The sequence below is a fragment of the Taudactylus pleione genome, unplaced genomic scaffold, assembly GCF_031769625.1.
Source record: "Taudactylus pleione unplaced genomic scaffold, aTauple2 ptg000553l, whole genome shotgun sequence".
NCBI classification, from domain to species: Eukaryota; Metazoa; Chordata; class Amphibia; order Anura; family Myobatrachidae; genus Taudactylus; species Taudactylus pleione.
In genome coordinates, this window is record NW_028284955.1 from 563,341 (window position 1) to 588,705 (window position 25,365).

The 25,365-nt window shown below is 47.5% G+C and overlaps 1 protein-coding gene across 1 annotated transcript; it reads left to right on the plus strand.

Annotated features, from left to right (window-relative positions):
- The first annotated feature begins 2,956 nt into the window (after positions 1 to 2,956).
- On the plus strand, positions 2,957 to 13,359 carry LOC148482062 (ciliary microtubule-associated protein 2-like). Its single transcript, XM_088452591.1, has 6 exons — positions 2,957 to 3,038; positions 3,534 to 3,692; positions 3,770 to 3,892; positions 4,460 to 4,595; positions 4,662 to 4,805; positions 13,220 to 13,359. The coding sequence occupies exons 2-4, from the start codon at positions 3,645 to 3,647 to the stop codon at positions 4,571 to 4,573; spliced, it is 285 nt and encodes a 94-aa protein (XP_088308717.1). The 5' UTR covers positions 2,957 to 3,038; positions 3,534 to 3,644; the 3' UTR covers positions 4,574 to 4,595; positions 4,662 to 4,805; positions 13,220 to 13,359.
- Positions 13,360 to 25,365: the final 12,006 nt, after the last annotated feature.

The window sequence follows — 25,365 nt, forward strand, 5'->3', positions numbered from 1 at the left end:
ATGTTGTTGATAAATGTGCACTATTTCCCTAGAGTCTATGTTTCTAAAGCATCATATACGGTTCTTTTACCAAAATAAAATGGGCAGACTAGATGGGCCAAGTGGTTCCTATCTGCCGTCAAATCCTATAGTGTATTTTAGCTAGTGGCAGGATTAGCAGTATGAAAGCTCCCACCCATGTTAATACATTTAAACGTGCAGTTGCAGATATGTTATGCAACTTAAAATTAGAACTAAATGTTTATAGAAAAATAAAGTGAAATTAAACCAACTTAGAAAAATATTTTTTTACCATGAAATGCTCTAGTGCTGTCCTTCTGTTGAGATCTTCCTGTCAGGTGTCATACAACAGGGCACAAAAAGCATTTTAAAAAATATATTTTTTTGGAATAACCGAAAAACTGAAATATGGTCTGGTAATTGATGTATATAATACTGCACCAACACTCATGAAGGGATACACCATAGTCTCCAGCTGAACTCTAACTTCGCACTATAGGGGCTTTATTTACGTAGTGGCAGGTTTTATAAGCTGACACTTCCAGGGCCGGCGCTTCCATTAGGCAGCTTTAGGCAGCTGCCTAAGAGCGTCGGGACCTGATGGGCGGCCCGCTGAGGCTGTCTTGGAGAGAGGGCATTGCCTTCCCTCTCTTAGAAGCCACTATTGCAGGCTGAGACCCGGTGAATCCCAGTGGCGGCGCCCATTACACCCGCTCCCTCCCACCCAACCGCGGAGAAGACAAACTAAACAGACACACATAGAGGGGAATTCAATTAGAGGCGAAAAGCCATATTCACCTGTTTTTTTGTGAAAAATTTGCCTAAAAAAAAATTCGCCAAATTCAATTCCAGGACAATTTCGCCTAAGTGGAAACAATTCTCCAAAAATGATTCTCCAATCAATAGCTGGTGAAAAGAAATGCAAAATCTTTATTTTGGGGTGTAAACGTGGTGAAAAAACTCTGACCCCTTGGGACAGCCCACCAAAGGACAAATCTGCAAAAAAAACAGAAACAAAAACCTAAGAACACCCCAAAAAAGACATGTCAGTTTTGGGGTGAGAATTTAAAAAGTGGGGGGATAAACATTAAAAGTATCGAAATAGACTTCTTGGGGGTCCCCAAGTATGGGTCAGGGGTTTTTGGGATTGCAGGTGCAATCTGGACGGAGCTCAGGTGTGCATGGCGCCCGTTTAGTGGTGAGTAGTTATGATATAAATATGTCTGTTTGTTTGAATTGTGTTATTCTGCTGTCCTGAGGAAGGGGTGCAAGACCCCGAAACGTCGACCTATGATTGATTAAAAGTCCCTCGGATGAGGGTTTCACGAGTCTTATCCAGTCTCCGAGTGCTGCCTATTTTTTTTGTACAGTGTATATATATATATATATATGTGTATGTATGTAAAAATGCGATGTCTGTCAGAAAACAGCTACAGGCGGCACTCCACGGTCTTTATAAATGAAGAAAAGTGACTTTATTCGCCAACGTTTCAAGACCTGGGCGGTCTTGTCATCAGGGTGCAAAAGTGTGACAAATAAGGAAGCTTACCTTAAATAGCGGTGTATTAACAATGGTGTCCATGAACATCCTCAATCCTGAATATTCAAAATATTCTCCAGTACAAACAGGAATTAGATAATCAACTTTTGGACACTGCAGTATATGAAAAATTAACATATGACCCTACTTTAATATATAAGTCGGAACTGGATTCCACTTTACACACGGCGGTACTTAATCAGCATCTAAGTTCTAATCTGCTAAACAACTGGTGCAACCATTTCCAAGAGTCCCGGTGATTTATACAGTCCGCCCCCCCCCCCCCCCCGCAGTAGAGAGAGACTTAACAAGAATAAAAAAAAAAAACACTTACCTGAAAATCCCGCTCCTGGTCCCGCCGCTGTCCGCTCCTCCGGCCGCTTTCATGGGAGAGACGTCGTCATGACGACTTGTCTCCCATCACCCACTGCGGGAGCCGGAAGATGGCTCCCGCAGTGGGAGCAGCAGCAGCCGCTGAGAGTCTGACAGACTCTCAGCCGCTGCTGATTACACCAAACACGCAGCAGCCGGCTCCGGCGGCTGTGTGTTTGGCAGTGTGTAGCGCTGACCGAACTCCGTCCGGTCAGCGCTACACTTGACTCGGGTATAAGCCGAGGGGGTACTTTTTCAGCACATTTTTTGTGCTGAAAAACTCGGCTTATACTCGAGTATATACGGTAGATCACCTGTGCTCAAGCATGGATATCCTTAAAACATGGACTGTATGGCGGAGTTTGGGAACCTCTATCATATGGTCAGGAAGCAATTAGTTACTTATGTAGAATCAGTCATGGTTTGCGGTCACTGGGCCTGATTCATTACGGATCGCAAATCGGCCGATGGTACGTACTTCGTATGCATTGCAGTGCGCGTACGTGAGTTAGCATTGCGATCGATACAAAGCCATCACAGACTGAAGGACAGGAGGGTGTTTGGGGGTGGTGATGGAGGAGTGGCTGGAGAAACGTTGGCGTGCCTGTCCGTTTGAACGCCGTTGCATGGACGTGCATAAATTGTCCACTGCGACGGCATACACAGCTTGAGTACTCACTGCGTGCAACGAGCAATTTATGAGTAAGGTCATACCTGCTGTAATTGTGCGTGAGGGGCCGATGTTACTCGATGTTCCCGATGTATACACAGCACTGCAAGGTATTACGGATGTGACATAGCGGTAGTGGGCGTCTTTATGTTGGCTGTGCGACGGCATTGCGATAGCATTCATTAGCATATTGTTTCAGCACACCTGTGTGCGTAATCGCAGCCGCGATTGCAATAGTTATCCGTAGTGAATCAGGCCCCACTGTTCTTTAATGTTTACACACTTTTTAGCCACGAACCAATGAGTGAACAACAAATACATTTTTTTACATAAATAGTTACATTTAGATTTTCTATCTTATCCCATAGATTTGATGTATCTGCGGTTTATCCTGAATTTAAGAAACCTGGTTCCTACACACAAGTACCTTACTGCAAGAGGGCAACTTCAGAGACAGTGAGTACATATATGATACACCACTGGCTAAGAAACTCTAAAGAACATATTTCATAAAATATTAGGAGGGGAACATGCAGTAGCCAATGGCAACTACATAAATTAATTTGTGTCTCTAGAGTCCTGTAAAGTGATATCTGGTTGGTTGCTGTGGATTGAAACAGTTCATGCTCATTGCACCATGTTATTAAATAAGATCTAGTTGATGAAGTTGATTTTAGATTCAAGAAAGTTTATGAAAGATGTACAGTTCAAGGCTACATCCGAATAACAATAATGTCCTTTTAGAGGTCACAGGACACCACTTACCCCCTCTGTCCCTCATCTACCTAAGCCTCTGTTGATTGCAGGGCTGTATTTTATAGGGTAAGACTGGTTTTCTCTATATGTTTTTCTTGAGAAAGAAAACATTTTTCACGTTTTTTCTTATTTTTAAGTAAGAATGTGAATGTTGGACATAAATTGTATCTGTAAAAAGACTGTGATTTAATCCAGGCAAGACGTTTAGGGCCTGGAACCTATAATCCCTATAATCCTTTCGTTCTGGAGCGAGTTGCATCTACGCCTGGATGGAAAAGAGCAGAAGAAACAGAACGGCTGACTGTGATGCCACATGTCCTGTACAAGGAAACATGGGAGAGGAACCGTTTGCTGGTGAGGTGAAGCTGTAATTTACACTCTGGGAAACATGAATCAATTTTCTGAAACGTTTGTATGCTTGATAACTTTAGAAGCAAAACATGGGGCCGGGTCGATACAACATAAAGTCATTTCTGGAGCTAATGGAAAAGAAACCTGCCAGCGTGCGAGGACTGTGTAACACTAAAGATGTGCGATTCAAGGACGAATTAAAGGTAGAGCATGTTAAACAGTGATAGAGGAGTTCTAGGAATATGCACAATGATCCTCTACACATTGTGGGTCAGCCAAACTGTAGGCTAGTTCTAGGTACACACTGTGCATTTATGGGACCGATTAACCAATTCCCAGCCTAGTGCTGCCGGCGAACGGTCACAGTAATATAAGCATGCCCTGGCAGCGCCCCCTCTGTTTTACACGGTAGCTTGACCCGACGCTGGCGAAGCAAAGTATTTCCATTTTTGCATGTCCCCGTTGTCGGGTACAGTGTAACGCAATCTGAATAAATTACAGTAAGCTGCCATCTCCATAGAGATTTATAGGGGCGGGGGTAAGCCTCACAAACTGATTTCACTGGTGCTAATCTGTTAATAATGTAATAAAAGCACAGAAAAGCCCTTTGGTGAAAACACCAGAGAAAGGACTTTTCTCATCTTAATAAATAGACACCTGAATCAGTTCTGTACCCCCTTCCTGGCAGTGTGTGAATGATGTCACATGCAGATGAATGTTTGCTATGTGATCTATTTTGTTCATGATTCCTGTTTCTGTCCTCCACACAGAATTGTAACCCAGGACCTGGAACTTACGGCAAAGCAGGGAATCCACACACTCATAGAAGAGAGGGCTTCAGAGTCTGCCAGCTCCAAGGGTATAATGGACAGCGAAACGACTAAATGTGGCTCAGCAAGCAGCAATGTAAGTGATTATGGGATGAGAGGGGCCGTGTGTCATTGCTTTCCTAATGCACTGCTCATATTTCAGGAATGTGTGCCGGGACCAGGAACCTACAACCTAAAATGCTCCATAGATGAAACCTTGAAGCACGTTGTGGGTAAAAGAGGACCTTATGACCTATTCACCGGGCCAAGATCACAGCACATCCTGTACGGACACTTTGCTACACCTGTAAGTATGCTACAAAGTGGAACGCTTCCATTAGAGGTCATTGAATGGAAGATGCTGACCACATATAGTATGTACATGTATAAAACTGAATATAAGAAATTAGGGAACCAGTATATGACGAACGGTACAGGAGGTATACAATAGTATATGCCTGTACTTTTTTATTTTCAATTATTATATAAATGGTATACTTCTCTTTAAGTATTGTTTGTGATTTATGGCTACCATGTAATGATCACAATATTCCCTTGTTTAAAAAAATAAGAAAAAGCAATCTTCTCTGTTCTGTGGCCAACTTGGAAATCCAGAAGACTCTGGGCCTGATCAGAGATGGGTGATAATGCACAGACTGCGACTCTGCATGCAGCGGCTGTGCAATAATATGCTTATGCCACAGGTGGCGTCTAGTTTAAAATGACGCCTACTGTATGCATTGCAGATCCAAGGGGTGCAGCATCGGCTCACTCTGTGGGAACATCTGCCATCTGAGTAACCCTGTGTTGCAAGACGCAGACACTGGCCACGGCGTGCCTCAAAAACGGGGCCGACACATCTGTTTTCAAGACCACCCAGTCCCCAAACTGCCGCAGCTTGTCATTCATGTTGTGGCTTAGGGGGCACTGCTAGCGATCTCTCAGAACGAGATCTGCACATGCACAGATCTCACACCATTGGGTTTGCGTACATCTCTGAATAAGGCAGATCTGACCATCAGGAGGTGAGGTTGAATAACTGCACCCTATACAATACAATACAGTACAATAAAATACAGCCACCCACAAGATTTTATGACCTCTTGATCAAAGACACTGCAGGGGTGGTAAATGAATAAATTGTATGTGGAAATTGCCAGATTTGGCCAACTTTATCTGGAGAAACTTGTAACATTGTAGGTCAAATTGGTGTTATTATTGTCCCACTTGGTGCAGTTATGGGTGGAATGTCTATAATTGTTTTCGATTAGGGAACTAATACAGAAAACATTTGAATTTATTTATTTAAAATATATTTATGCAGCAGGCTCCATAGGGTATCCACAGGGTTACCTTGGGTTATAGTCCTGGCTTGGCCATCGGGCACCACACAGTTAACTTTGTGCTCCCAGCATGCACTGGGCCCCCCTCCTATAACCCCGCCCCCAGGCCAAGGCACCTCAGTTTCAGTTGGTACCCGGCCATAGTCGGGTCACTGCATGGGGGCTGCTGGCAAAAACAGCCCCGAAGTTAAGAAGACTGCAAGTGCGGCTAGTGGGGACAGTCCAGCGGAAGCCCCCACTACCCCCACCTACACCCCTGCTGGCGCTGAGCCACCGGTACTGAACCAGGGAACTCGGCAGGCTTTTCTGGGGGTCCCAGCTAGCAGGACTGTGGTCAGGTGCACAGGGAGCAACAAGGTAAGCACAGGGGGCGTCTGCGGACGGAGCCCACTGTGGCACAGTCCAGTGTCCTCAGGGCTGGGGGCTACCTGAGGGGTGCAGTTAGTGGAGCCAGGTACTCATCCTGCACTACCACTAGACCACCAGGGATATGGGGCTGGAGCATTAAGGAAGCGCTCCAGCATCCTGAGGGTTAATGGCCTGCCAGAGAGGGTGCTTTTCCGGTTTTAGACTATGGGAAAGACCCCTCTCTCACTGCACCAGCTGCCTTTCTACTGAGGCTTGGCGCGCTGGTGCTTGGGATCCTTCCCCACGGCTCCGCCTACAGAACGCACGGTGGCCATCTTGGATGCACAGCAACGCTGAGTAGGAATGTGGAGCCTGGGTCCCCCACCATCCTACCTCTCCTACAGCTTAATGTTTGGTCAGGTAGCGCTATTCCCACTTCAGACTTAGCATCTGAGTGGTTGATGATAGCGCTGTTCGTGCAGGCAAGCGCCGGCTCTGACGTGCGCACGCGTGAGACCCGGCTAGCGACGGGCGCTCCGTTGCTCCGGGTCTTGCACCAAAACGGGGCGGCTATCAATTTTGATCGACAGCTCGCACCATTTTGGAGGCGTGGCGGGGGGGTGGCTTCACAAACTGAGGCGTTCCCAAGCGAACGCCTGCCGTTTGTGGGTGGCCCCACTGACATCACCAGTGATGTCAGTGGGAGAGCTTCCGGCTCTATTAGAGCCGGAAGCTCTCTGAGGCTTGCGTCCACAAGACCCTACCACAAGCCCCGATGGTCGCGATGGCCTGGCCGGTCGCAATAGCTGTGGGTGGTCACCCACAGCTATGCGAGTTGCCTGGAGGCCGCACAAAAAGAAAACCGCCCTGAATCAGAGCGAGCGCTCTTTCAGAGCATCCGTCTCTGAATCAGGCCCTCGGTCCGCCACAGTACAGAACTTAACGGACGTTTTGCAGGTGCCCGCTCTACGGCCTGCTGAGAGACCATTAGTAGCGCCACTGTTACCACATTATGACGATGATGATGTCAGATGAAGGGGAGCTCCCGGAATCTGACTCTGAACGACCCACTTAAGCGGTTGAGTATAAGTGCAGGATTTATGTATCCGGGCTAATTAAAGCTTTCCGCAGGGTTATGGAGGATGACTGTCTCCCTGAGACTGCATCGTCTTACGCATACTTTAAAAGGTAAGGCGTCAGTTTTTCCTCTCTGGTCAGCTGGTGGACCATAGGGAGGAAGCGTGGAAATTCCCAGGCAGAATGTTTCAGCCCCAAAAGAGACTCATATTCTTATCCCTTTGCAGAGGATTACTTCACTAAGTGGGACACCCCTCCTCAGGTGGATTCCCATGTGACACGCCTGATTAAGAGTGCAATCTTACCCATGCCGTCTATGTCCTCATTTAAGGACGTTTCGGACCGCAAGGTAGAGATTTACTTAACATCCATTTACTCTTTGGCCGGGGGATCCGCCAGACTGCTCATGGCGGTCTGTTGGGTGGCTTGGGCCATGGAAAAATGGGCTGATGCTTTTTAATCGTCATTCTCCTCTGATGCTTCTGAGGAGCAGACGGTGCTGGTAGTATCCGTGATTCTGCTACTTATATTAGCGAAGCAGCGTTGGATGTTAGCCTGCTTACTTCCAGGATTTCAGCAGCAGCAGTTTCGGCTTGCCGATCGTGGTGGTTACGTTCTTAGATTCCACGTCTGCATTCAAAGAAGGGCCTGGAAGGCTTGCCGTTTAATGGTCTGGTCCTCTTCGGCCCAGACCTGGATAAAATTGTAAGTACATTGGCAGCTGCAAAGTCTGCATGTCTGCCATCGCCTCAGGCTCCGTCTAGGACTGCTACTTAGGCTGAAAAGACGATCGTCCTCAAGGTAAGCAGAAGGTGCAGTCTTTTCCCAGGCCATCAGGAGCCACCAGGAAGACACCCTAGTCCAAGAAGCGACCTTGGAGTGCTAGACGCCTTGTCACCAAGCCTAGGGCAAACTCTCAGCATGAGTTGGGCCTCCCCTTGGGGAACCCCAGGGTGGGAGGCCGACTTCTTTGGTTTGCCCAGCACTGGTGGATGATTATCACAGACACCTGGGTCAGAGAAGTGGTTTCTCACGGGTACGCCCTCTCCTTCAACAGAAGGCCTCCCCATCAGTTTTGTTTCCTACACTCCGGAGGTAGGCCTTCATTCCACAAAGGCTCTGGAAATCCAGAAAGTGGTAAGTTCTATGCTCCAAGACGGGGTCATAGTTCTAGTCCCCCCGTCCCTCAGGGGGATGGGTTCTTATTCCAATCTCTTTTTGGTACCAAAACCGAACGGTTCTGTCCGTCCTATTCTCAACTTCAAGGCTCTCAACAAGTCTCTGAGGGTCCCTCGGTTCAGTATGGAGACTCGACGTTCCATTATATTAGCTATGGAACCTGGGGATTTCATGGTGTCCCTGAATATTCAGGATGCCTACCTGCATATCCCCATTGCTACGGCTCCTCAGAGGTTTCTCAGATTTGCTGTATTGGATCACCATTACCAGTTTCAACCGCTGCCGTTTGTTCTTTCCGCGGCTCCGCAGGTGTTCACCAAGGTAATGGCGGTCATGGCGGCTCGCCTGCGGTTACAGGGGGTTCGCCTGTTACCTTTCATGGACAACCTGCTTTTCCTAGCAGGGTCTCCGGAGGTACTTCGCAATCATCTGCAACTGACAATATCGGTGTTGCATACTCACGGCTGATCGATTGGAAAAAGTCCTCACTGATGCCATCTCAGAGGATGATGCATCTGGGAGCACTGTTGGACTCTCAGCAGCAGAGAATCTTCTTTACAGAGGAGAAGATCTCAGCCCTACATACCAGGTTACGTTCCTGTCTCCAGGGTCGCCAGGTGTTCATTCACTTGGCATTGAGATTACTGATTTCCATGGTGTCGACATTCGACATGGTGGAATATGCCCAGTTTCGTTCAAGACCTCTACAGAGGCTGATCCTCTTCAGATGGGATGGATCACATGGTCGGATTAAGGATTCTGCCTTTGAACCTCTATACACCCCTGCCTATACCTTCTGATATCCTGCCTATAAACCTCTAAGGACGACGCTATTTTGCGTACGCAGTTATACAGTAAATAAAGACTCCAGACCTAGAACCTGTGGTTCCAAAGCACAAAATATTATTCAAGCAAAAGTACAGTCAGTTACACGCTAGTTATAAGTACAAATTTAGCGCAAAGGAATTATACAGACCCAAGTACAGTTATACATACGCAGCGCTCTGGACCAGATGTAGGCATCAGCAAGAAACCCCTCGTCAATCAGCATTCAGCACGAAGACTCGAAACCCAGGGTCAGAGCACACATATTTATACCCTCCAGAAATAGACAACACAATAGAGAAGTTTGTTGCTAATACCATTGGTCCTAAAGGAGAGGGCATATGTTACAAGGCATTTAACAGGTTGGTTCAAATATACACAGTCCAGCCTCTAACAACTGGTGGTCTCTGGTTTCCCACCTCATGCAAATCCTAATGGTTGGTCATATAATGTTCATTTTGTTGCTTGAAGTCTCTGCGGTCCATAAGTTGAGAATGCCTGTTGCGATCTCTACATCGATGTTACCGGAATACTGTTGAGAGAGTATGCATCAGTACAATACCAAACATGGCTTACTTATCACATATAAAACCTTAGTTACAAAATAATCTTTATTTCATAGCAATTATAGTAAATGTGCATACTTGAATCTTATACCTTTTAAAGCTTTTGGAACCTTGTATGTGAATATGTAATGTGTGAGTATGTGGGGTTTGATGTAAAGACGGTAGTTAGGTTTATCTGATTTGGGGCAGATGTGCACGCATGCAGCTAATAAACAGCGTTCGCATGCAGGATATTGTGCATTCGCTACTGAGCGTCATGTTAGCAGCTTAACTGTGCATAATGTGTGGTGTTCATGCATGAGATTCCATACGGCAGTGTTCATTCCAGGAGTACTCAACTCTGAAGCGGACTTCCTCAGTCGACACGATGTACATCCAGGGAAGTGGTCACTTCACCAGGAGGTCTTCCAACTCCTGGTGGACAAATGGGGTTTTCCAGAGATAGATCTCATGGCCTCCAGATACAAATGCAAGCTAAGAGTGTACGGGTCCAGAACAAGAGACGCAGAGGCTCTCCTGGTAGACGCTCTGTCGGTTCGGTGGACCTTCCAGTTTGCGTACCTGTTTCTTCCTTTCTCCCTTCTTCCTCGGGTATTGAAGAAGTTCAAGCAAGAGGGAGGCATGATCCTGCTGGTGGCTCCAGTGTGGTCGGACGTCACTGGTACTCAGATCTTCAGAGTCTCTCCATAGACGCTCTGTTGCTGTTTCCTCAACGTCCGGACCTGTTGTCTCAGGGTCCTTGTGTTTACACGGATTTGAGTCGTCTGTCTTTGACGGCGTGGGTCTTGAGACATCCATGCTTCGGAAACCTGCTTCTGCCAGGATTTACCACAGGGTATGGCATACCTTCTTTGAATGGTGTCGCCCCAGGGGGTACGATTCCCAGGTATTTCGGATATCCAGGGTTCTGGCTTTTCTCCAGGCAGGATTAGATAAGGGTCTTCGTCTAGCCTCATTGAAAGTACATGTTTCCGCACTGTCTGTGTGGTTTCAGTGGAGGATTGCTCCACTCTCGGATGTTCGCACCTTTTATGCAGGGTGCTCTTCGCATACAGCCTCCCTTTGTGCCTACTGTGGCTCCTTGGGAATTGACCTCCATTTGAACTACTGGGCTCAGTGGATCTCAAATGGCTCACAGCTAAGACTGTGTTTCTCCTGGCTATTGCTTCCGCCAGGAGGGTGTCAGATTTGGGGGCTCTTTCTGGTTTTTCACAGCAGCAGGGCAGTGCTTCGGACTTGCCTTGGGTTCCTGCCTAAGGTGGTCTATAGTTTCCACATTAATGGGGAAATTGTAGTGCCGGCCTTTAACTCACAAGACCTTGTGGTACGAGCTCTACGGTTTTACCATACCAGTTCCCTTAGGAAGTCGGACACTTTGTTCGTCCTCTATGGTTTCCATAAGAAGGGTTGGCCGGCCAACAAGCAAGCGTTGGCCAGGTGGATTCGCATGGCGATTTCTGAGGCTTACAGTCATGAGGGCATTCCTGTTCCGCCCTCTGTTACTGCTCATTCTATGAGGTCTGTGGGTCCATCATGGGCAGCTCCTTTCTGCACAGGAGCGCCCCCACCGTTGAGGATACTGCTTTGGGAACTCCCAAGGTATCCCTGTGGATACCCTATGGAGCCTGCTGCAGAAAATAAGAGAGATGGTAAGAACTTACCTTTGTTATCACTATTTCTGCAAGGTCCATAGGGTTCCACAAGGAGCCCACCCTGTCGCCCTGTGCTTCATATGGGTCTGGTTCTGGTCACCGATTTTCCGTCTCCCTGTTGTGAGAATGTGATTCTTGTGTATTCCAGACTTCCTTCTCTCTTTTTCTCTCCTCCTATGGCCTTGGCTTATTACTGAATTGAGGTGCCTTGGCCTGGGGGAGGGGGACCCAGTGCATACTGGGAGCACAAAGTTAACTGTGTGGTGCCCGATGGCCAAGCCATGACTATAACCCAAGGTATCCCTGTGGAACCCTATGGACCTTGCAGAAATAGAGATATCAAAGGTAAGTTCTTACCATATCTCTTATTTTATATTATTTATATATATAATAATCTCACAAGTTTCACACTATGGGGCCGATGAGGGGTTGAATGTAAGTTGGATGCAGTTATACGCTACTGTGCGCACAGGAAACTAATGTGGTTGATCACCTGTTTGCAGAGCTGTACGCATTTATTTATTTACATTTAGAATATATAATGCTACGCTTTACAAAGAACAATTCAGTCCTTCACTGCCCCAATGGTTCTTACAATCTATGGTCCGTATCCCATGAACATACATACACACTAGGGTCCTTTTTTATCAGAAGTCAGTAAATCTACGCTATGTTTTTTGGAGTCTGGGAGGAAACTGGGAGAGCCGAAGGCCTTGGTCAGGAACTGAACTCCTGATCTTGGAACTGTGAGTCTGCAATGCTAACCACTATACCAACTGTGCTGTCCCATCTGTTCAGCCCACTGTCCCTATGCATTTGCTCGCTTTCATAGACACCATTGTTATGAATGCACCAGTCTGATAACAGCCATATCGCTGTGTACACACTACTCTGCATAGCACGCAATTCTGTTGATAGGCCTGCGAAGCGGTCATGCGACTGAGTTGCATAGGACTCAGCTATGGAGCATACACAGCACAAAAACACTCAGAAGCCAATTGCAAAACAAAGTTACGTTCAAATCTGCATCGGCCCTTACATTGGGTTTCCTGTTCTTTGGAGAACTGGACACAAACTGCCTCATCTTTTTTGCATTTACTTTATAAGCATAGATACTGTTTTACATACCATGCCTACCTATAAGATTAGTGCTTTGAGTGGACATCAGGGACATGAATATCCACAGGATTTTTTTTTTATGCAAAACTCGGCCTTTCTGCTATCAGTGCTGCTACGCCAATCATGTGCACAAAATTCTACTAGGGTCGACCAACAACGGCTCTGTTATCCATGGCTAATGGTTTCAAACCATCAGTAAGAAACCATCAATGATTGAGCCATCAATGGTTTAACTCTGCGCATGCGCTGAACACAGCCGGCATTAGCCATTTGGATTTTGCCATTGATGTTCACCATTGGTGGCCTCCGATTGACGGTAAAACTAGTTATGATCGACATCAGACCATCGATGGTTGCCAATCATCAATGGTCGATGGCCAACCCTAAATTCTGCTTCTAGTATTCCTGATTCAATACAGATGGAGGTTAAAAATATGACTGAATGTGCTAATAGAAGTGTATGAAATATATTCACAGTGCACATGATATAGCTTCAGAACATCACGTGCTAGACTCAACCCACCTACATTCTCCCAAAAAGGCAAAAACAAGTGGCCAGAATATGGTGGTTATTCTGTGTGTGTATTTATGTCTGTTTCATTATATCCCTAGGAATGTTATCAGACAGAGCTAGGATACTTTGATGCAAAGTCATTCATTGAAGATCTTGAAAATGATCAAAAAAAGAAACATGGCAAGTTTGGAACAATTCATCGCTTTCCAAAAACTCCAACGGACAGGATATTCTACAGCTCGCTTGCCCACTGTCCCCGGCCACTTGTCAGTATTCAGGATTTGATTATCCAGTACAAACCATTTGCAGGATGTCTGCTTCAAAATCTAGCCTGTATTACCATGGAAACTTGGATGGGTGTGAATGTATACAAATGCACCCTTTATGCAAATGTACACAACTATGGATGGGCCATATAATATGTTTCCATTACTTAATTGCATATTAAGACTTAGCATGATAAAATAGTATTTTGACTCCTGGCTGTAACAAGTGTTTTGTGCACTAACATTCCTGTAAGCTCAGAATTTGGGTTTAGTTGGCTGAATCCCATGGATCTAAATGAATCCCAAATGTTTGAGTTGCTGTTAAGGTCCATCCAAGTCTCCAACAGAATCCTGAATTTGATACATTCCTTAATACAAAATGTATGTACTGTACATATAGAACACAGCTTTCCAGAGCTGGTTATTTAAAAGGACTGCACATACAGTATGTTAAAGATGGAAGGAACTGAGGGGCTAAATAAGGCATTGGAACTGCTGTGCTGGTGTCTATTGGGCAGCATGAATCGTGCAGAAATGATATATTGGGGAAGCTTATACTTGGCCATCCCACTCTTGCGTCTCATATATAATTATAGTAGCCCACTGATGCTGGCTGGTGATCACGTACTTTCATGCAAGTGCTACACCACATATGCTACATAAAGGTAAATGAAGACACTAGGGGATATATTTAATAAAGTGAGAATTTTTAGAGGTGGATATGTTGCCCATAGCAACCAATCAGATTCTACTTAACATTTAACTAGAATCTAATAGTTAGAATCCGATTGGTTGCTATGGGCAACATCTCCACTTCTAAAAACTCACTTGAGTAAATGTACCCATTGAGCCCTATTATGAGTATGTTCCAATGCCGATATTCTCGCATTGGTCAATGTTTTTTCAACTTTGCATGCGTTTAAATTTCAGCTTGAGCGTCCCACAGTATGTGGGTACAAAGTCGCAGGACCCAATGATACCTTTGCATGGAATCAGAAATGTATTGGGCATTCCTGAACGGTAACTGGGAGGTGGCTCTTCTGACACAGGAAGATGCATCTTATGGGTGTGTTATGGGAGTTTTGCGGGTGTGTCGCAGGAGGGGTTTTGGAATCAGATGCTTAATTGCGTGCATTGGAGGCCACACTCTGACGGAGAATCTGCACCTAGCAGTGACGCACCAAGCAGTAATGTAGCACCTACAGATGCACAAAGTGGCTGTCTCAGTCCTTGCACATTCCTGCGCACGGCTGTACACCAAGTGCTTATTGTAGAATTAGCATAAAGTCACAGGTGAGACTGTGACAGAAGAGCGCAAACACGTACGCCACTTTGTCTGGCTCAGAATCAGTCCCTAGAGGGAGCAATAAAGTGCACATGGTTAGTGGGGTGATCTGTGTCAGTCCTCCTAGTGACTAGCTTCCAGTATCAATACTAATGACACCTAGGCAATAACATCTGCAATGTTTATGTACGCGCAGCAAGAGTTCTTACAGGAAGTGTCTGTGCGGCCTGTTATGCCTGTGTTATACTAATATACTGTGTGTCACTGCATCTTGATCTATTGTTTTTCATGATAGCATTCCCCAGGTCCTGGTTCCTATGATGTAAAATCAGTGTTCGCTTCTGTGAGGCAGTCCTCGGTTCCCTTCCTGACCTCTGCTAAGCGATTTGACAGAAAGTCATGCAGAGTCCTCTTTGGAAGTAATGTAAGTTTATTGTGCATAGAATATAGATGTTCTTTTTATTTCTGCATTACTGGTGCTGACTCGGCCTAAGTTAGCTCTTCCTAAGATTTTGGGTTGCTCTGCACAAACTTACACAGTAACTCCCTGAGATCTATGGGTATTTCGCACTCACATTTACAGCAAGCTTTTTATTTTTTTGCTTTATAGTATAAAAATAGTTTCAAATACTTTTAGCATTTTCCTTCTGTTCGCCACGTTTATGAATATGGACCCTGAATTAGTACTGTCTTCAAATTGAAAGCTTATGTCTTAGACAGAGTATTAGAACCTCCGGATTATCCAGTCCCCTTGTTTCTCACATTCAGTTAATCTACTGTACTTGTCACATTGCAGAACCCAGTCGGCGTTGGTCGATACGATATCAACAAACCCACAAGTGGCAAAACTTACCGATCCGCATTTCTCTCAAAAACCGCACGCTCTTTCTCTGATCGGGAAAAAGAAAAAGCTTTCAAGTGAGTTACAATTTGGTTCTTTTGCATTCAATGGTTAACATACCCTAGTACAGTGGTTCCCAAACTTTGTTTGGTACATGGTCCCCTTAGGTCCTCAGCATTTTTTTCACAGCATCCCTAGGCCAGGGGGGAGCTATTTACTAAGATCAAGTGCATTCCAATCAGCTCCTAACTGCTGTGTTTGAAAAATGACAGCTAGGAGCTGGTTGATTGGTACTTTAGCTTTGTCCACTTTATCTCCATCTAAAGCTTAGTAAATAGACTCCTCCATTAGCTTCGAGGTTCTGTTGGAACCTTGTGCACTAATACAATGTGGGTCCTATGACGGGAATTCCTAACACGTTTTTTCTTGCACCCCATAGAGGTGCAAGCAAGAGTAAGCTAGACTTTTCATCAGTAATAACCTGCTGTGTGCACAGTTGGAACTTCATACTTAAATGAATCTCCCCCCAAAAAAACATAGGGGGAATAGCTGGGATGAGGGACAATGGGAGATATACCCACAAAGGATTGACAGAGAAACAGGTACATATTACATTTTGGAGATAGAGAGGGACAGATAGGGACACAGAGAGGGAGCAGAGATGCACACAGAGGATGTGACAAACTTGGGTGGGTGGACCAAAGTCAGGGCTGGACTGGTGAAGAAGAGACAACAATGAATTCTCCCATCAGGACAGGAATCTGTGCAGAGCGCTCATTCACCCTTGTTGTATTGGCAGCAAATATTTGGTGCTCATTAACCTCTTCTCACTTTGCTGCACAGAGAAGGAGGGAGGAGAAATGAGAAGACAGATGGGGCTGTACAGCACAGCCACACACAAGTAGTGCAGCCTGTGTAATTGGCTGCACTCTGACGTTCTAAGGCTAACAGGTAGCACATGGCCCAGCCTACAAATATGGTGGCCCAAGTAATTTATTTGCACCCCAGGTACCACAGAACCCAGTTTGGGAACCACATCCTTAGTATAATATATACTAACATGTGATTAGCAACCAGTGGGCTCACTGAGGCTAAAGAGCTCTAGATGCTGCCTTTAATTTATTCAAACTGTACTAGAAAAACTGATTGGTTGCTGAGTTACAGCAACTTTTGTGTTCTGTTATCTGTGCATCAGTCTCAGAAATGTCCCCCTCAGTAGTGTATTGTTTATACATCCTCTTAACATGTAAGTTGTGCCCTACAAGAAGATGGACTTGAATTCTCATTCTGACGGCCATTATATTTTCTAATTCCACTGTTTGTTGTTCTAGGGAACGGATCCAGAGATCACACAGTACTTTGCCTGTTCAGCCATTAGTAGCACCGGCTAATGGTCCTCTACTACTACATGAGAGAGAGGATGAGGCTTACCGGACATCATTTTGGCTGAGAACTTGAAATGATGGATAATCTAATGTTTTATGTGTTAAGAGGAACTGTGGGAATTAATCATTAACATCTTAATGCAAAAATCTGTCTATTGCTATTAATTGCACACGTTACTCATTTTCATCAGGATAATTGTTATATATAGTGGTCTGTTTCTTATATGTTCCAGGAGATATTCAATAGTTATTACCTCTTGTTATTTTATGAAGCACTCCCAGGTTTTCCAACAGCTCAATTCATAACACTGTCCTTCAGTGTAATTGAGGGATTCAGCATGGATGGGTAAATGAATTAGAGTCCTATGAGGGAGTAGTCACTGCTGTTATCTTTCAATAATAATTGTTGGCAATGATATCCCCCTCCGATTAAATAACTTCACCATTGACACTATAACAGATTTATATTCAACTCATAGGGTGCTACCGCTAATAACTACAACATGATCATGTTCAATGAAATGAGAAAGGAAGTTATACTATGGTGGTGTACATAAGTAACCCACTAATTATATACTGCAATACAAATTTTAATGATATATTAAATAATAATATACTAAAAGCCCAACAAACAAGAAAAAGAGGTAAACAAAGGAAAGCCATAGTAAGTTTTTCAGCGAATAGAACTCACAGTATTATGCTTTAACACACTAGAAGGATCCAATTTTAAAACCACACTTTATATACATGAGTGCCTCCAACTTGAAGTATAAATGAATGACAGCACAGTAGAAGCAGATCTCACTACTTGTACTTATGTGGATGACAAAGGAAACGAATCTGAGGAATCTCCTAGTGGTGCAGGACATAACCCTGCTCTCTGGTAGGAAGATGTGCACTACTATGGTTGGAGAGAACAAAGATTTTATGCAGGGCTATATTTTATTGTTGTAAATGTGAGTGTTTTTTATGTGAAAAATGTATCTGTAAAAGGCAGAATACCAGATCTGTTGTTTCCCTTCATTTTCCACCACAATCGCAACCAGAACCAGAACCAAACCCACCACTTATTAAATGTACCCCATGGTCTATAGAGGAGATAGTTCTCCTACACAAACTACAGGGTCAATGCAGAGTTGAACGCAACTCTACCGCAGATGCTCCCTCTTTACGTGCATGGAAAAGGATGCGTATGTTCGCCTGGAAGCAGAGCTGTACGCATCTGTGCTCTGCCCTGCCCACTATCCATATGCGTAGCTTATTACTTATCAACATCAGCTCACACGTGCACCAGCCTATACTTGGGGTAAAAGAATTGTCTGAATTAGCTGTATTTACGCTTCCATCCAACTTTGTATAGCCTGCAATTATGCACTGTAAGGAAATGCAAATATTCATACCACATAAATTGATATACAATTAATTAAAAAGGAGGACTTATGACTGTTAGAGGGAAATGAATCAGACCCTCTAAAGTAGGGGTGGGCAATAAGCGGCCCCCCAGCTGTTGTAGAACTACAAATGCCAGCATGCCCTACTAAAACTGTTACAATGCATGCTGGGATTTGTAGTTTAACAACAGCTGGAGGGCCGCTTTTTTGCCAACCCCTGCTCTAAAAAGAGTGGACAAGTGAAGTTGCCCATAGCAACCAATCAGCTCCGAGGTAGCATTTATCTAGTATATTCTATAAAATGATAGGTAGAAGCTGAGTGGTTGCTAAGCCCAACTTATCCACTCTTTAGAATGTTTGATACATCACCCCCCAAGTCATCTACTATAGCATACACTACACACATCACATCTCACACACAGAGTTGTGGAGGCTTACGCTACTTCTCACAAGGTTGCCTTATAATTACATCTTTCTCACTTTCCTGTACCTCTGTTCAATTCTTTTGTATTTTTTTCCCTAGTATTTAAAGCTCTAATATAGGTGGCGTGATCCTGCAAGTCATATTGTAGGACATCAGAGCACCCATGAAAGTGTTACAGGAGCACAGAAGAGAGATATATGTGGAATCTTTAATAACTAAATGTGCGAAAACAAGAGATATGGTAAGAACTTACCTTTGTTATCTCTGTTTCTACGAAGTCCATAGGGTCCACAGGGTTGACCTTGGGGTATAGCTGGATCTGGATCCACGGGCACCACGCAGTTAAAGCTTTGCTGCTCCCAGGATGCACTTGGGTCCGTCCTCCTCTATACCCCGCCCCGGCCACAGGCACCTCAGTTGGTAAGCAGCTAAGGCCGGAGGAGGAGACTAAACAGAGAGAAGGAAGACTGGAACACACAAGAAACCATACTCACAGAAATGGGAGACGGAAAACCGGTGACCAGCCACACAGCCCATTTGAAGCCAGGTGCGTCAGGGCGGGCGCCCTGTGGACCCTATGGACTTCGTAGAAACAGAGATAACAAAGGTAAGTTCTTACCATATCTCTTGTTTTCTACTTCAGGGTCCACAGGGTTGACCTTGGGGATGTCCCAAAGCAGTTCAACTAAGGGCGGGGACGCTCCTGTGCTGAAAGGAGTACCCGGCGCCCAAAGGATGCATCCTGAGAGGCGAAGGTGACAAACGCATAAAACCTCAAAAACGTCTGAATTGTAGACCAAGTAGCCGCCTTACACAGCTGAACAGCGGAGGCGCCACGTCTAGCAGCCCAAGAGGGACCCACAGAACGAGTGGAATGAGCCTTAACAGAGGCTGGCACAGGTAAACCCTCCTGCGCATAAGCCTCACAAATAACTGAACGAAGCCAACGGGCTAACGTTTGCTTGTTGGCAGGCCAACCCCTCTTGTGAAAACCGAAGAGGACAAACAAAGAATCCGACTTCCTAACCGAAGCAGTCCGGTCCACATAGATTCTAAGTGCCCGGACCACATCCAAGGAAGCCTCACCAGCAGAAAGATCAGGTGACTGAAAAGCTGGCACAACAAGTTCCTGATTAATGTGGAACTTTGAAACCACTTTGGGCAAAAACTCAGGACGCGTGCGGAGCACTGCCCTGTCCTGGTGAAAAATCAGAAAAGGAGGGCGACAGGAAAGCGCCCCCAATTCTGAAACCCTCCTGGCCGAAGCAATCGCCAGGAGAAAAATGGTCTTAAACGTCAGCCACTTGAGCTCCACCGACTCAAGCGGCTCAAAAGGAGGACCCTGCAAGACCCTCAGTACCACCGTCAAGTCCCACGGAGCCACCGGAGGCACGAAGGGAGGCTGGATCCTGAGAACACCTTGGAAAAAGGTGTAAACATCTGGCAGTGTAGCAATCCGTCGCTGAAACCACACGGACAAAGCAGACACATGAACCTTCAGAGAGGCCAGGCGTAAGCCGAGGTCCAAACCCGATTGAAGAAATTCCAAGATTCTGGAAACCCGGAACACCTGCGGATCATAGTTTCTGGATTCACACCACTGAAAATAAGTGCGCCACACCCTGTGGTAAATCCGCGCGGAGGCAGGCTTGCGTGCCCTAAGCATGGTACCAATCACTGAACTGGAGAAACCCCTAGACCTCAAGACGGCTGTCTCAAGAGCCACGCCGTCAAAGACAGCCGACCCAGATCCGGGTAAAGGCAGGGCCCCTGAGACAACAGGTCCCGACGCTGAGGAAGAAGGTACGGAGCGTCGATGGAGAGGCACCTCAGATCGGAGTACCAAGGACGTCTGGGCCACGCCGGAGCCACCAGCACGAGCGTGCCGCCGTCCTGCTTGAATTTCCGCAGAACCCGAGGAAGTAAGGATATCGGAGGAAACAGATACGCCAGGTGAAACGTCCATTTCACCGACAGAGCGTCTACCAGACAGGCGCCTGCGTCTCTTGTCCTTGACCCGTAAACGGGCAACTTGTGATTGTGACGGGAGGCCATCAAGTCCAGCTCTGGCAGCCCCCACCTGTCCACGAGTAGCTGAAACACCTCTGGGTGAAGCGACCATTCCCCGGGATGCACATCGTGACGGCTGAGGAAGTCCGCCTCCCAATTGAGGACTCCGGGAATGAAGATTGCCGAGATCACTGGAACGTGACAATCCGCCCAAGCAAGAATGCGAGACACCTCCGACATTGCTGCCCGACTGCGAGTTCCCCCTTGGTGGTTGATGTACGCCACCGTGGTAGCGTTGTCGGACTGCACCTGAACCGCCCTTCCGTGAAGAGCGGGGCCGGACGACTGCAGGGCCCTGTACACAGCCCGCAGTTCCAGGATGTTGATGGGGAGAAGTGCTTCTTCCGCGGACCAACGACCCTGAAGCGATAATGAGCCGGTCACTGCCCCCCAACCCCGAAGACTGGCATCCGTCGTGAGCAGGACCCAGTCCGGGATCCAAAAGGGGCGCCCCTCGACCAGATGCACCGTCTGAAGCCACCAAGCCAAAGACTGCCGAACCTCCGCGGACAACACCAGCATCTGAGAGCGGATCCGGTGAGGTAACCCGTTCCATTCCGATAGAATCAGCGCCTGCAGGGGCCGGGAATGGAACTGGGCAAATTCCACCATGTCGAATGTCGACACCATGGACCCCAGAACTCTCATAGCTGAATGGACCGACAGGCGGCAACTGCTCAGGCAACTGTGTATCCGCAGCTGCAGGGAGGAGACCTTCTCTGGAGTCAGGAAAATCCGCTGCTGACGAGAATCCAGCAGGGCTCCCAAATGAACCATACGCTGTGATGGAATCAGGGAGGACTTCTTCCAGTTTATCAACCACCCGTGTGCTTGAAGACAAGCAATGGTCAGGTGGAGATGTCGAAGAAGCACCTCCGGGGAGCTCGCCAGCAGCAGAAGATCGTCCAGGTACGGCAACAGACGTAGACCCTGACCCCGAAGGTGGGCAGCCATAACCGCCATCACCTTGGTGAACACCCTCGGAGCCGTGGAAAGGCCAAAAGGCAACGCCCGAAATTGGTAGTGATGGTTCAGGATAGCAAACCTCAGATACCGCTGATGTGCCGGTGCTATGGGCACATGGAGATAGGCGTCCTGGATATCGAGGGAGACCATATAATCCCCGGGTTCCATCGCCAGAATGATGGAACGTAACGTTTCCATCCTGAACCTGGGAACTCTGAGGTATCTGTTCAGAGACTTCAAATTCAGGATAGGGCGATGAGAACCATTGGGTTTCTGTACCAGAAACAGTAGAATAGTACCCCGTCCCGCACTGAGACTGAGGAATGGGAACAATGACCCCTGCTTGTAGCAAGGATTCTATAGCTACCTGAATCTGACCAGCTTTGGTCTTGTCCAGAGAAGGACTCGTACAGAAAAACTGGTGGGGCGGCCTGAACCGAAAAGACAGGGCGTACCCCTGAGAGACTACTTCTCGAACCCAGGCATCCGTGGTGGTATTGTGCCAACACTGGGCGAATTGGAGAAGTCGGCCTCCCACTCTGGGGTCCCCCAGAGAGAGGCCCGTCCCATCAGGCAGCAGGCTTATCCTCCTGCTTGGAAAAGGGCGTCGAGCACTCCATACTTGCTTCTTGGGCTTGGGTGCGGCCTTGGTCGCCGAATGTCTCGGGAAGGACTGGCCCTTGGCCTTACCCTGAACCCGAAAGGACCGAAAGGCAGAGCTCCTCACTTTAGCCGGCGCAGAGGCCGAAGGGAGAAAAGCCGACTTGGACTTAGCCAAAGTATCCACTATTCTGTCCAAGTCCGGACCAAATAGTAAATCACCATTAAAAGGCAAGGCCTCCAGACCCTTTTTTGAATCTGCATCAGCCCTCCAGGACCTCAGCCACAGGGAGCGCCGAGCAGATACCGCTGCAGCCGACACCCTAGAAGTGAGCAGGCTGGCATACAAAGACGCTTCCCCAATATAGGAAGCTGCATCCCGCATCTGTCCCACTAACGCTCTCTGGATATCCGGAGCCTCATCAGGAAAGGTATCCTCCAAGGCATTGGCCCATGCCTCAATGGCTTTAGCCACCCAGGAGATAGCCATGGACGGGCGAGCCACCGCCCCGGAAAGAGAATAAATGGACTTTAAACAAGTCTCCACCTTCCTGTCCGTGGGATCCTTCAAAGAGGAGATAGACGGCAATGGCAACGTCGCGCTTTTGATCAAGCGGGTAACGTGGGAATCCACCGCCGGCGGAGTTTCCCATTTCCTGCAATGAGCTTCAGGAAAAGGATAGTTCGCCGCCAACCTCTTCTGTGGATGGAACCTCTTACTAGGTAATTGCCAGGCCGCCGCCATATGATCCGATAATTGATCAGACAGGGGGAACACAGTTGCGGTCACCTTGGCCTTTTTAAAATTAGGAAACTTCGACCTAGGAGCCGGCGCATCATCCTCAACATGTAGGATAGCCCGCACCGCCCTAACTAAGGCTGGAACATTAATGGAAGACTTAGCTTCCACCTCCTGCCCCATGACATCAGAGTCAGAGTCCTCATGGATTTCTCCATCATCTGAGGACACTTCCGAGTCCGACAACTGCGCAGCTAGTGAACTCACAACCGGACGTTTAGACACCCTTGGTGGCACATCACCTTGCAACATGGACTGAAACGCCGAGGATGAAGCCGCCAGGCTCTGTACGGAGCTGGATAGAACATCCACCCAAGGCGGAGGCTGCAAAGGCACTACAGACTGACACGACCCTGGGGAAGACTGCACATACACAGGCAGTCCCGAGTAAGGACCCACAGTCTGGGCCCCGGGGGAAGACCGCAACATTTGTGGAACCCTCGGGGAATGGGGGATGGTGGGCTGCGGTAACGCCCTAGAAGGGACCGCTGATGGGACCGATAACCGGTCCGCAATAGACGCCAGCACCTGTGAAAACATCGCCCAAGGAGGGTCCTGTGATACAGGGGGGTTGGAGGGGCCCGGTACCAGCTGGCACCGCCCGCACAGACCATCCTGAGATAAGTCCTCCCCATCAACTCCAGCAGCACAGCGTCTGCAGGAAAATAACACAGGAGCCACAGAGCGCTCAGTCTCCTCAGACATGATACCGTAAATCACAAGAAACAGGTATCACCAGAGGAATTACGGTTTTAACACCCGCGCACTCACCAGTATGCGACACAACAGCCCAGATATGGTACTGTGTAGCACACAACAGTATGTGACTGACCCCACAAATACGTGTTTTATATAAGTGAGGGTCTCAGAAAAACGCCCTTCCCCCACACACCTGCCGGGCTCGTAGGAGAAGGAAAGGGATAGGTATAAGCTGACAGTAAAGGAGAATAAGTCACAGACAGGCAGCACTAGCAATAGTCACATACAATGCAGAAAAGTTATACTCACTGCACCTTCCGCTACAATCAACCGCCCAGATTCAGTGTCTGGGCGGGCTATAGCGCTGTGTACACTGTCCTTTAGCAGGGGAGAGGTACACAGGGGGACCGGTCCACTTGATACCGCCTGGGAGTCTGCGATGTGCCAGTAAAGATGGCCGCCGGAGACCTCAGAGGAGGAGTGGCCGTAAGATAAGAGCAGCTCAGCGACGCCAGACTCCTAGTTGAAAGGCGCGCTGAGCTGAGGGGAGGAGCCGCTAGACAGGGAAGGCTGCCTCCCCTGGCTAGCAATTAACCCCCGGGTTGCCGGTCCCGCTACCAGCCTGATACCCTGGTGGTCTAGCGGACACGCGGGGTATTCCTCAATTGAGGGGGAGCCCGCCGCCGCCGCTAGCGCCTCCGGTCTGTCCCCAGAGACCGGAGGCTCCTGACTGCATTGAAGTATCCGCGGGCCGCCGCACGCGGCGACCCGCGGCTTACCTGATCCCCGTCGCGTCCGGCAGCAGTCAAGGGAGTCCCCAGAGCCCGGCTAGTACAGGCTCTGGGGTCCCGCCGCGATCCCCAGAGCTGTACTGGCGTCGCGGCGCCAGCGGGGAGAAGGAGCGGCAGCGTAGACGTCCTAAAGGACAGTCTGATGCTGCCGCTCTAACAGTGTAAAAAAAGAAGAAAAAAATAAAAAATTTCTCTTTTAAAATAAAGCTTAGGGGCTGCTCCTGCAGCCCCACTGCGACAGGTGACCCGACTCCGGCCGGGCACCAACTAAAACTGAGGTGCCTGTGGCCGGGGCGGGGTATAGAGGAGGACGGACCCAAGTGCATCCTGGGAGCAGCAAAGCTTTAACTGCGTGGTGCCCGTGGATCCAGATCCAGCTATACCCCAAGGTCAACCCTGTGGACCCCCTATGGACCCTGAAGTAGAAAGTTGTAATATTCTGTTAAAAGGACTTACAGTTTGATGTGGTCTTTGATGGAACCAAGTAAACACCTGCTGTCACAGCACCAGCAATATACCCACTTTCTACTAGTAGTTTGTGCTGGCTCACATGGGGGATGGGTCTAGTGAATACCCCAGTATAGAACAGGGCCACCCTAAGGACATAATTTGCTTTGTTGTGAGCTATGCACATTCTGTGGCCCCCTGGCTCCTCCAGGCAGCAACTGAGAAGTTTGGGCCGAGGTGACAATAGAATCATGAGACATGTTGTTAGGGATAGGCCGGG